The following is a 13432-nucleotide window of genomic DNA, read 5'->3' as shown; positions in this document are numbered from 1 at the left end:
TTTTTGATCTTTGCGTTAAGAAGATCCTCAATTGTCACTGCATCTGATTTTCCTGACTTTCTCACTATAGGCAATGTCACTCAGGGACAAGTGAGTTCTGACCTTTAAGTTTCTTCTCATCCATTTTAAGTATCCCTGATCTGCATCATTCTGAAGCACCCAAGTCACAGAATGAAGTTTGAAGTTACGAGCATCAAGATGGGAGGCGTTGGGCATGAAAGATGGTTGGGGTGGGGTGGGTGGGGCGAGAGTGGGGGTAACATTTGACAGCAATGAGGTGAAAATGATGCCAGGTGTATTGAACTGGTACTCAGGTAGAATCACAGCTCCATTATTATAATTCTGTCCTTTTATATTCTATATATGAATGATGTTATTCTGTTTAATATAAATGTGCTCACCTAAAACAGGGCTTCTCAAACTGAGTCTCACCACTTGTACATCTTGCTTTCCTGTGTAATTGGATGAATGTGTTTGCAGATCCAAAGCAAAAGTAATGCAACCGAAATAACCCATAAAGTTACAGCAGTGGACAATATGAGAAATGTCCTCCTTATTTCAAGCAAAAGTGGTTTATCTTTAATGCCTCTCTAAGAAAAAATTCAGTACTAATGCAAGGCCCTGATAATGGTGCTCCCAAATTTAAACAGGTTAAAAATGACCATTAAAAAAAACCTCACTAAATCTCAACATCAACTGTGGTCTGAGACTTTCAAATTCGATCTTGCGCAATACCCTGTTAATTAATGGAAATTGAGCTCAACTAAAGAGAACAATTGATCTTAGCAGTCACTGTCTCATACCCTGAGACAGACTCATACTCAATGTCAAAATCAGTAAGGCCTCTTTAAATCCTCAAAATATTTTCTCTTGGTGGGTGCCGCCTAATGAACAAATCTTTGAAACTCTTGAAAAAAAAGGCTTGTGAACAGGAGGGTCTTCCTTATCTTTGTGATTGAAACAATTCTGACAACACCAAACATCTGTGCCCCCCCAACCCCACGTAGCACAACATTGGCCACCTTCATGGCTGAGCAACTGAAGCAACTCTCCACCCTGCATTCCGCCCCCCCCCCACTTTTTGTCAGTAATTTTGATTTCTGTGAATCTCTTGTGATAATTTCATGTTTTTGTGATAACAATAAACAGTTGATATTGGACTATCCATCTGTTATTGGATAAGCTGCATCTTATACATCAGTCCCACATTCTCATTCTCTTTTTTAATGCTATCGCCAAAAATTATAATGACAGCTTCAGGTACTTTGTTGAGAAAATCATTCTTCCACCATCTCATGCCTATTTTAAATACTTGATTCTTTTTCTGGTCATCTATTTCCAGGGATAGAAAATATAAAATAACTGATGAGGTTATCACAGTCACATTTCAGTAGTTTCAATGTTTTACAAAATTACATTAATCAATGACAACAGAAGCATTAAACTGGAGCAATTCAAACATCTAGTTAATCTGTGAAATTAACATCTGACCACACTTTTATTGTTCCCCTTATTATTTACTTATTTGGTGCAAAGACCAGCACAATCACTTCTGCTGTACATCTTGCTTTCCTGTGTAATGGGATGAATGTGTTTGCAGATCCAAGGCACAAATAATGCACCTGAAATATCCCATAAAGTTGTAGCAGTAGAAAATATGAGAAATGGTTTATCTCCAATGCCTCTTTAAGGAAAATTTCAGTACTAATGCAAGGCCCTGATAGTGGCGCTCCCAAATTTCAACAGGTTAAAAATGACCATTAAAAAGCCTCATTAAATCTCAACATCAACTGTGATTTGAAACTTTCAAATTCACTTTTGTTCAATATGCTATTATTTAGTGGAAATTGAGCTCAACCAAAGAGAACACTTGACCCTAGCAGAACTGTATCTCCCAAGTCGAGAACTTGGTGCTGGAAAAGCACAGTAGGTCAGGCAGCATTTGAGGAGCAGGAGAATCGATGTTTTGGGCAAGAGCCCTTCATTCTGATGAACAGCTCTTGCCTGAAACGTTGATTCTCTTGATCCTTGATGCTGCCTGACCTGCTGTGCTTTTCCAGCACCAAGCTCTCGACTCTGATCTCCAGTATCTGCAGTCCTCACTTTCTCCACTGTGTCTCCCAATACAGTCTTTAATATAACTAATTAATCAGTAATTCAAACTGGTGGATAGTACCTCCTCTGAAGCTGTAATTGCTGATATTTTGGGGAAAAAAGTCATACTTGGATCAGTGACATACTTTGAACATGAGCTCAATGGTGTGGCCTATTCTATGTCACATTTAATAACCTATCCTCTTTTAATTCCAAGCATGATAATGGTAGAATATCCTGACTGTTTAAATCCAGGTACCTATCTTCCTTACAGTCACGTCAGAGATATGCAAGGCATTGCAAAAGCAATCTTAGCAACTACATGATCAACAATGAACAAGAAATCTAACCTATCCAACAAGAATGGGTACTGCAGCCATGGACGCGGCAATAGTGCCAGAACTAATTATTTTGTTTTGATATAACAGATCTTTCTCATCATGTTACTGTAAAGTGTCATATCACCAAAGGACAAAAGTAAATATGTTTGAGTTTTATTTCTATGCCTGAACCTATTCTAATCAAGTGAAAATGTCATATTTATTTCTGTTAATCTCTCTGATAGTTAGAGTGTACTTTTGCAGTTTATCATTTAGTCACCTTGCTGGGTAAACACTGCGGCTTCTATCCTCAATTTTCATTTTGGCTTCACTGTGGTTTTAATTTTTTGATTTAAAAGGTGTTAGAGAGTTTGATCATCTATTGGTTTATGTCATCCGATTCTCGAAAATAACAAGCTAATTTTATCGAAGGAGTACCTCATGGAAGGAGGCCATTCAGCCCTCCTGTCACATTTAGAGCAATAAGACTTTGCAGTGCAGTTAATTTAAGTGACTAACAAGGAATTATATATTCTCATTCATCATCTTGCCTATGAATATGAGACAAACAGTATAAGGATTTGTAGACTCTACTCAGATCATGTACATTACAGACCACAAAAACATACAGTAAATTAAAAAATAAATGTTTAATATGTCCATATGTTCACAAACATAAAATATTGAACAATAACAATAGATTGTAACAAAATTGCACAAAAATATTTTGTATTAACGACTTCACAAAAATAGCAGAAAATAATTCAAGATGGATATGATTAAATGCCAGATGATTTTTAAAATTTTATTTTATCCAGCAGTGTTTCCTGTATTTGCGTGCTTGTACATGTCTATAGCACTAAAGTGTAGACTTATTGCAGGGAACAGAGTTAATACAGAAAAACATTGCTATTATCAATGATATACATGTTTTATATACAGTTTCAGTAATGACTGATTTCAGCATAACTAGATCCTGCCTCAGTAAACAGCTAAAGCACCCTATACCGCATTTATACAATATTTATAATTAGCTCATCCACTTTACCACTTATTTACTTCATTGACAACTGATTCCAGATACTTGCATTTGTAAAATGATATTTAACTCAATTTAAGTCTTACCAATGACACTTCCGAGACAAACTGTGCTTAACACCACTTCATATGCAGCATTTGTCCAGAGAAATCCTTAATATGGCTAAAATCCCTTTACCTTTTCAAAAGTCTAAAATCCTTGATACCAGTATAACACTGCAGTAACAGCAGCACCAATATTATATTAAATCCATTGCTGAAATCTTTAAAATATATTTTCTGATGATGTTAACAAAATTGAACAATGTACATCTCTAAATATCAGAAATGTATATTTCCATTGATACATATTTTACAAGAAGTTATCATGCAGTTCATGCTTATTGGAATAGAACTATATACACAGTAACTCATCTAGTTAACAGGTACATATAGAAGTTGTTAATTAAGACATGGATATGAATGTCCAGTAAGGTTTCAGCTAAACCAGCTAGGCATTTCTTGTTGGATTGAAATGTTACCCCAGATGATGGATATGTTACCTCTTTTCATGTTTGTGCCTTCCTGAAGCCATTAAGAATGAGCGCTTGTCTCTGCTTGCGTGTAACCAGTAAAGACAACATCTTTGCAGTTATCTGCATGTAAACAATTGGAAACACTCAGTTCTATAAACTTCATTACTCATCTGCTCTACAGAACAGTAATAAATCCCAACATGCAGAACAGTTGGTCAATGTTTTTGTCAGCAAATGGTGCAATACACACATATATCCAGAGCCTCCACGTTCCAGAAAGTGCACATTGCTTGCAGACGATGAGACAGAATGTTCCATGCAAATGATTTAACCCAAGCCACATTGTGTGGACTCAGACAGAAGTCAAGACATCTTCGAAATGGATCAAAGTCACAGAAATGAAGTTCCAATGGAGTGATATCATTTGGAAGCACATGTTTGTATTCAGTATCTCCCTGAAAAACACTTGTCATTGAACATAGTGGCTAAGCAGATCTTTAAATGCCCTTAGTTTGTAACGGTAATGCAGTAAAATTAACATATAAGCAAGAAGCATTACTTTGCAAAGATTAAGTGCAAAGGTCAGAAACTTCAGCTATCTTTATATTTACAATTATATCATGCAGGTTTTAAGTCTTACTAGTAAGTCTACACTTAAAGCTGCTGTTTCAATTATATTATAATGCAGTAGAAGTTAACTTGAATAAATTATTCTATGCTTGTTTACAATATAGATGGAATGGGAGATCGAGAACGTCTCAGGGGACAAGGTGAGTTGTAGGGTGAAGCTACTGGAGACAGTCTTAGAGCATTACCAGCCATGCCAGCTATGTTGTTTAAGCTTCTGGACTTTTCATATCCTTATACGGAAAGAGAAATGCACAGATATCAGTTTGCAACAGTTAACAGCCATAAAAACAACATTACAAAATGCAATGCAATCAAAAGTGGTCTTCTAAATTATAAGCTAATTTGGTTAGAACCAGGCACATTAAGAGTGATCTGGGATTATAGCTGCCTCTGTGCAAAAAATAACTTTAAGGAATGTAATAAAAAAGTGCAGAAAGGAGCACAAAGAAATTTGCATTTCTTGCCTTTAAGAGGATACTAAATATTTTTATAGCATGGTTAATTCTGACCAGTTGAGAAAAACATTTTGAAACAGAAAGGCATTTCTGAAATTAATACCTTTTGAAATTACTTCATTGAATAGAAATTAGAAAAATATAGTTTGCATTCTTACTTAATTAATAAACTGAGGTAAAGGCAAATGAGAAGATCAAAATTTGCTTGGCTCAGGATAGTCTGTGCCATTCTAAATGATCAAGCAATGGAATGCATCTTATGGGTTAAATATTAAAGGTGAACTATCAGGATATGTCTGTGCTAACTGATTAACTTAGATGTGTGAGAACTGACTGTAATTTGATTAGATTTAAAACATACACAAATGCACACTTAAAAATGTATACCAGGATGTTCATTAGCTAATGCATTACAAGAAAAATGACTGCACAGAAAAGTATGATATGAGAAATGCACATTTTCTAAATTAGTTTATGTATTTAATGTCAAAAGTTAATTTGAGCTTTCTAAGAATTGCATACCTTTCCTGATCCCTCCATCAGTAGCACACGCATAATCACCTGTTGTCAGCAAGAAACATGTTCCCCCGCTTCTGTTTTTGTCCCTGGTGCTAGACCGTCTGATTGGAAGCCTCTCTTCAGGAGATAGTGGTTGGTCACTTCCTGCACTGTCTTCACCTGACAACACTGTTCACATCACCATTCTATTTATTGTACTGAATGTATACTGCTAGTTCAAAACATTCTACAATCTGAATTCATAATAGAGACATGCAAGATTATGGATGATATGACCTTTCAAATCCTAATTTCTTATCAATAAACAAACAAGGCATGGCAAAGCAGCAACAATGTCAAACATATTAGGTAAGGGGCAAGGCACACACTGGCGAAAAGGATTCCATCACAGCTAACAGTTATTAAAATGACCATGCATTGTCACATATAGCAAAGAGAGAATTTGCAGCATGCACTACTGTTACAAATGCAGATTGTAATATAGACCATTCCACCTCAAATGCATGAATACATTATGAGCACAAATATATACTATCATACAGTATAGCAATCAGCAAGCTAATATTTATTGATTGGAAGGCAGATTTCTATGAATGTTGGTTTCATTGAATGGTACTAAAACAAGTAATGTTCTATTCTGCTTATATCACAGAGAGTGAACAATTTATAGTTTAGTTGAAAATGTTCAGTTAAAGTTTAAAAATAGTGTTGCTGAGATTTCCATATGAATGTAACAAAAAATGTTTTTTTGAAACAATACATGAATATTATACTTTAAAGTGCTTGAGAAATCTGTGTAGACAGGCAGGAGGTTGGAAGAACTCAGCAAGCCAGGCAGCAACAGGAGGTCGAGAAGTAGATGTTTCAAGTCTCCTGAAGAAGGGTTACACGTGAAACAGTGACTTCTCCACCTCCTGATGCTGCCTGGCTTGCTATGTTTTTCCAACCTCCTGCCTGTCTACTTTGGATTCCAGCATCTGCGGTTTGTTTTGACTCTAGGAAATCTGTGTGGCGGTTTTAGATATCAGTCTTGCTTTCGTTTTGTAGACTGCATTTAATTCTGTAGTTGCATTCTCGATGAAATGTAACCAAAATTCTTTTTGTATATCAGCTTGAATTACACTATCTCAAAATTCTCAAGGGTTCTTGATACCTTGTACAGTATTTCACATTGAACTGGAGGGTTATTTCTTGTCATCTTGTATAGCAGTGTAAAGGGTTGGCTGGATCTCACAGCATTGAAAATGCTCATGTAATGGAGAACTCACATTAGTTTAACTGGATGGAAAGCCAAAATGGCTCCATATATGGCATGATATTCTTCATCCATGTGATTAAATGTACTGATCAGAAAATTTGCCTTAAGATTGCCACTTAAATATTAAGGCAATGAAGTTTGTTTTATTAATAATATGAAGGGAGAGGGAATAACAAATCAGAAGACTGACTGCCCATTTTCCCTTTGCATGCAAGTTCATAATTGCCAGATTTTGTAAATTATTTTTTTAGAAGTAATTGTAGATACCATTGAGTAGACCCTGGTTGTGAACATTGTGAAGCTAATAATATTCAAGATTTCAAAACTAACCTTAATGTTGTGCAAAGCTTTGAAAGAGGAAATTACACAAAATGTAGGATCAATTCCTCAGGTAAGGTGGGGGTGGGCAAGAAATGCACGTTGCATAAATAAATTTTAAAAAGATTGTCCCTCTTGTTTTTGACCTTGTTGCTGGACCAATGATAGGAAGCCTCTCTTCAGGAGATGGTCACAAAACTGCATCTGCTAGTTTATCACAAATGAGCAGTGGGGGAAGATTTCAGCCGACATGAATAACTTTAACCTTAACTTTATGATTGTCCCTCTTGTTTTTGACCTTGTTGCTGGACCAATGATAGGAAGTCTCTCTTCAGGAGATGGTCACAAAACTGCATCTGCTAGTTTATCACAAATGAGCGGTGGGGGAAGATTTCAGCCGACATGAATAACTTTAACCTTAACTTTATGATGCTTCTTTGTTTTTGGACTCCAATTTGTTTACTGAAAGAGGACTTCTGGCGAACCAGGCAAGTATAAGAGGGTGTTAAAATAAAAATGCCAGAAATGCTCAGCAGGTAGCACCTGTGGAGAGAAACAAGAATTAGCATTTCAGGTTGATGACCTTTCTGACAGTTCTGTTGTAAGACCATCAGCCTGAAACATAAACAGCTTCTCTCTGCAGATACTATGTGACCTGTTGAGTATTTCTAGCATATTTTGTTTATGTTTTGGATTTCTAGCACCAGTAATATTTTGCTTTATGTGTATGATGGCAACCAGTAGTAGGCCCTTTCAAAATGGCAATGGCTGCACCTTTGAGTTGATGGAGGGATATGCTGCATTTTGTGGCTATTACTGTACAATTAATGCTAAGCACAATAAATTAGAATCACAACTGCTGTGTGTATAAGTATCAAACTATTAACGTGATCTCATGCCATTTCTTCATTTGCTATATATGATCTCACTATCATCATGGAATTTTAAATTAGTAGATAATTTTACAGCCTTCAGAAAGAGTGCTATGGAAAAAAAAGTACTTCACAAAATGCCGAAGCTGCTGTTCTTCAATGGCAAAGCAAATCTTTAAAACTTGTTACAGATACTCTACATATTTGACTGGAAGATACTCCATGGACCACCTTCATCCTCCACCCGAGGAAGGCAGGAGGCTGGCATAGTATTTATGCTGCCTGGCCAATGTCATCAGGGAAATGCAGGAGTGAAACTAAAATGACTGGTACTTCCCAACCCCCCAAAATAAGCAACAAAACTATACCGAAGTACTTTTGAGCAGGTTTCTAATTTTCCTCCCAAAAACTCAGTAGATTGGGCCTTTGAAAATCTGGCACAGATCAGGAAAGAGTTCATGGTGCATATGTGCCATTTACACCTGACAGTGGAAACCAGGGCCCTACTACTGTTGGAGGACTTCGATTTGAATACATTAAAAAGCTTCTGGCTGGAAATGTGCAGATTGTGTTATAAAGGCCTGAAGTGTTAACTCAAAGTCCTGACCCACTATCAAGTTTTGGCAGCCTTCTGTTTTTAATCAGCTGAGGAACAGGTGGAACGCAAGTTGAAAATTGTCACTCCCACATCCCCAAAGGTAAATTAAAATGATTTTTCTTTTTGTTTGAAGAGTTCTGTATGAAATGAATTGAACGGTTAGCAAAATGTATCATTTCACCAAATACTGATTCAGTTTCACAAAATCTATATTGTTTGTTTAATAGGGATAGTAGGTACAATGCTGCCAATATTTCCATTAGGAAGCTTTAGTTGGGCCTGAAACGATTATGGTAACTTACTTTAGAACAATTCTATAGAACAAATCCATGCATCATGCCTTGCTCATGACTGTGGTTAAAAAGTTAGATAGCGTAACTTTTTAAATCGACAGCTTTATACTGTGGTGATTTTTCAATGATGTTGATTGGACTGGTCTATGTCCAGAGCTTACCAGGTACGTATTTTCCATTTTTGTCTTACCTGTCCTGTTACACTCCAGCTTATCTTTCCCAAAAGGACACACATCACTTTGAGTGCTGTTGCAAGGCGTATTCAGATCAGTTTTGCAGTAAGTTGGAGACCCTGCTTGTGGAGCTTGGGAGATGTGTTTCTTTCTCTTTCTTGGAAGCTTCTGTTTTGCCATGGCCAGTGAATAGTACATTCCAAAATTATTGACAATAACTGGTACAGGCATTGCTATTGTCAGCACGCCCGCAAGGGCACAGAGAGCTCCTACTAACATGCCCGACCAGGTCTGAGGGTACATGTCTCCATATCCAAGTGTTGTCATGGTTACGACTGCCCACCAGAATCCAATAGGGATATTTTTGAACTTGGTGTGGTGACTAGCTGTTGGATCATTTGGGTTTGCTCCGATTCTCTCAGCATAGTAAATCATTGTAGCAAATATCAACACACCCAGTGCCAAGAAAATGATTAAGAGCAGAAATTCATTAGTGCTAGCACGGAGAGTGTGTCCAAGAACTCTCAACCCCACAAAGTGACGGGTTAGCTTGAAGATTCGCAAAATTCTGACAAACCTTACCACCCTGAGGAAGCCCAGCACATCTTTTGCAGCCTTTGATGAAAGTCCACGGAGTCCCACCTCCAAATAAAAGGGTAAAATTGCAACAAAGTCAATAATATTTAGAAGATTTTTGATGAATTCAAGTTTATCAGGGCAGAAGATAATTCGAACTAAAAATTCAATAGTAAACCATACTACACATACACCTTCGATGTATGTCAATGCTGGGTCTGTTTCCATCTCAAGATGTTGGATTAATTGAGATGAATTCCCATTTATTACATGTTCTGTTTTGTTAACAATCTTGTTAAATGCCTCATGTGTCTCGAGGCAAAAGGTGGTGATTGAGACGAGGATGAACAATAAAGAGGCAAAGGCAATGAACTGAAAAAGAAAGAGCAAAAATGCAATTACTTACAGTTTTAATAACAGTTTCAAATAATATTTTTAGTTGAAAACCTGAAAGGTATTCGGCAATATTAGGTAATAATGTAACAAAGGTATTAGACAATTATTGAAAATTTTATATAAATGGCTTTAGTTTTACATCTAATCTTATAAATTCCATACTTTCAGAAAAGATTTGCTTCAGAAGAAACCTTTGGTACTATATTCCTTCTCAATATATTTTACAAGTAACAAACCATGTACTTTGTTATCAGTGTTATTGCAAAGGATCTGTATAGCTTTCTACAATCTGTATAGCTTTCTACAATCACCTCAATTTTACAGTACAGTATTTGCAAACTTAGTTACTATTGTGCTTTTGCATCTTAATTTTTATATTACAATTTGCATCCATGTAATTTAGCATTTCAATACCTTTTATAATCTGTAAGTATGCAAATAAAAAGTGATTGCTCACAACCTGCTTTACTGATGCGAGGGATTACTAAGACATTACAAAATTGCAGAAATAGTGGTTATCGATTATAAAATAATCTCTGTACACATTTTGAGTGCTGTAGAGTGAATGAGCAGACAATGGATTAAATCAACAAAATAATCTGAAATGATCAGTATATATACAAGAAAAATAGTTATTCATTTTTAAATTTGTAGTATTATGTTTAAAACATTGATTTGGAAGACTTTATTCAGTTAGCTCCCTGTGAGATCAGTTATATTGCAAATAGCCTCACTAAGCTCACCAATAAAATGCTTCTATAATAAACCAATTGAACAAATTCCTAAACTGTTAATCATAAGAATAATAAACTCAAACTGAAAAGGTCAGTGATTCCATGGCATCCTTATAAAGTATGAATGGATATCAAAGTGATTATTCCAAATTTCTCATTGTTATCAGTTTCATATTTCTATTTCCACCATATGGCAATGCTTCTTTGGATGCCTGGGTTCTGTAAGAAGCAAAGACCACAATGATTCTGGAAACCTTCAAGTAACTATACTGTAACACTCACCTTGGCTTCAATACTCATGATCAATCATGAGCCTATTGGATAAGTACTATGATACTGTTCATTGGTTGCCCAAAACAGGACACTCACTCTGGCTCTCACTAGGAAGAGATGACTGATGGATTTAACATGGAGAACAGGCTGAAAAAGATAGCCCTTCATGGTAACCTCAAGTAGTGTGGAAATTGAATCCACACTGCTGGGGTCAATCTACATTGTTACATCAGCTGTCCAGCCAAGTAAGCTAACCAAATCCCAGGTACCCTAAAAGCATCAACCTGTCTCATTTTCTCAGCACTTAACTCTGGCACAATTGAAACACATTAGAGAAAGGAGTTTATGGCTGCTAGGGCAGTATTTAAACACATTTACGATGTTAAACCATGGTAACTGATGAATTGCATTAAATTGAAGCCCAACTGCTTTCTGTAAAGAGATTAGATTGGGAGGCAGCACTTCTGCTGCCACAGTCTTACACTTTGAAGATAGTTGACACACTGCTTTACTATGGGTTTGAGGTTAGAATCATTAAACAGAGGCCATTCATTCAAGTTGGTTTCATTTCTATTAAGCTTAATATGTGCAAGATCATGAGCAATGATAGACTGCTTATTAGGGCTCTTGTGGCACAGCGATTGTGCACTTACAACTGGAGGACCTGCGTTTAACTCCCACCTGCTTCAGAGGTGAGGAGTAGTAACTCTAAACAGGTAGCTTAGAGCATATCTAGGTTAGAAATGTGTGTGGAAGCCTTTAACTCCAGGTCTCCACTGCTTTTTCATCAAGCATGGATTTCTGTGGAAAGAGCAGTGGACATAGGAAGCTTTCACATCTAGTATATATCTTTGCAAAAGCCGTCTAAATCTATTAGAGATTGGACCTGACTTTAGGATAATTTCTGAAATACTTTGTAATTTAGTTTCTATGGTGTACACTACTGTTCGCCATGAGGATCCCTCAATATATAAGTTTATAAAGTGGAGAGATGCCATTTATAGTGGGCTCCAGCAGAGAAATTATGCGTCCATCTAACAGTATGGTCACATTATGCCATCTAAAAACACAAGAGCTTACACGTTGATTTGGTAAACCATGGATCCTATCTTCAAAGGAAGTGCAGGGAGAAGGTGTAATGATACAACAAAGGTAAAGGAAGATTTGGCTAATTACAATGCTGACTTGTATTTCAGAATTGCTTAATTATGTGTGCTACATTAAAATAAAGCATGCAACATCAATACAGTTCAATTGTTTGAATCCAACACAATGTCACTGACCTTATCCCAACAATTATTCAGGCATCTATCTGACATTGAACTTTGTCAACTCTCTTTACATAGTCCACTTCAACAAGGAGGCAGACAACAGACATTTGTTGAGAAGTGCTCCTGCAGCTAAGTTTTAGCATAAGGATAAGGATGACCCAGTGATAGTAACAGACAACTTGAGGCATGTTCCAATGTTACCAATTGGGTAGATGCCAGCGTGTGGCCCTGATCAAGGATTTATGCTTGAAATGTTGACTCTCCTGCTCCTCGGATGACCTGATCTACTGTGCTTTTCCAGCGCCACACTTTTCAGCCCTAGATGCCACAGTATAACAATCAGGTCAGTGCATCATTTCAGAAGCCATCAATCAATGGTTGAATCCTGAGATGTTCTGATTAACCTACCTGTGTAGCGAGTTCCTTTACTCTGCAATATTTTTCTAACATTGCTTCATCCCTTTTCCCGTTACCTTGGCATAAGTAACGAGACACGTATTGGGCTTTTTCTAAAATACTTGTCACACAGTCCTGGCATTTCTGCTGAATTGCTTGCATTCATTTAGTTTTTACTGAACGGATTTAAAATTCTGATCAGCCAGTATGTGGAATGTGTTGGCCAAGATCTCATTTGAATATGACAGTGAGCTGCTAATATCAAATGGCTGACCCTCAATGCTGTGATGTCAGCCATGTAAGAAGTCTATGGTAAGTCCCACATACATAGTGAAGGCAAGACTACATGATGGTGATCCTGGGTCAGCAGTGGTCTGTAGTAACAGAAATATATTTGTTCCTTCAATCTCAACAAACACACAAATTTTTAATTTCCTTACACCAGAAAAGGCAGGTAAACACATGAACAAAAGAATTAATCTCCATTGAAGTCAAAAACAGCAAAACAAAGATCCTAACTACGTCATCAGGTTAAGATTCCTACTGCATTTTTACTGCTCCACTTACTGCTCATCGGTGAGCAGTTCAAAGTCAACAACATTACTGTAGGTCTGGAGTCACACATAGGTAATAATAACAGATTGCCTTCCCTGAAGGGGTTAGGGGTGCTTTATGACAATGAAGTGGCAATATGGCAAGCATT

General features: G+C 36.8%; 1 protein-coding gene across 8 annotated transcripts in view; it reads right to left on the bottom strand.

Moving 5' to 3' along the window:
* The window catches only part of LOC122559750 (potassium voltage-gated channel subfamily C member 2-like), a 188038-nt gene that overhangs the window by 20908 nt on the left and 153698 nt on the right, over nt 1–13432 (bottom strand). For 2 of the 8 annotated variants that reach the window (XR_006314542.1, XM_043709703.1), the window contains exons 2-4: nt 9101–10031; nt 5575–5739; nt 3995–4087 (exon numbers count right to left, since the gene is read on the bottom strand). Coding sequence is in view for 4 of the 8 variants with exons in the window: in XM_043709703.1 (XP_043565638.1) it covers nt 4026–4087; nt 5575–5739; nt 9101–10031 (1158 nt within the window). In the remaining 4 variants the exon portion in view is untranslated. Of the gene's footprint in view, nt 1–3068; nt 4088–4217; nt 4828–5574; nt 5740–9100; nt 10032–13432 lie in introns of those variants that run through there. The other 6 variants (XR_006314540.1, XR_006314539.1, XR_006314541.1 and 3 more) reach the window with 6 other exon arrangements.

Source organism: Chiloscyllium plagiosum, chromosome 19 (assembly GCF_004010195.1).
Source record: "Chiloscyllium plagiosum isolate BGI_BamShark_2017 chromosome 19, ASM401019v2, whole genome shotgun sequence".
Taxonomy (NCBI): Eukaryota; Metazoa; Chordata; class Chondrichthyes; order Orectolobiformes; family Hemiscylliidae; genus Chiloscyllium; species Chiloscyllium plagiosum.
The sequence above is the reverse complement of the archived record's forward strand: the minus strand, read 5'-3'. Positions and strand labels throughout refer to the sequence as shown.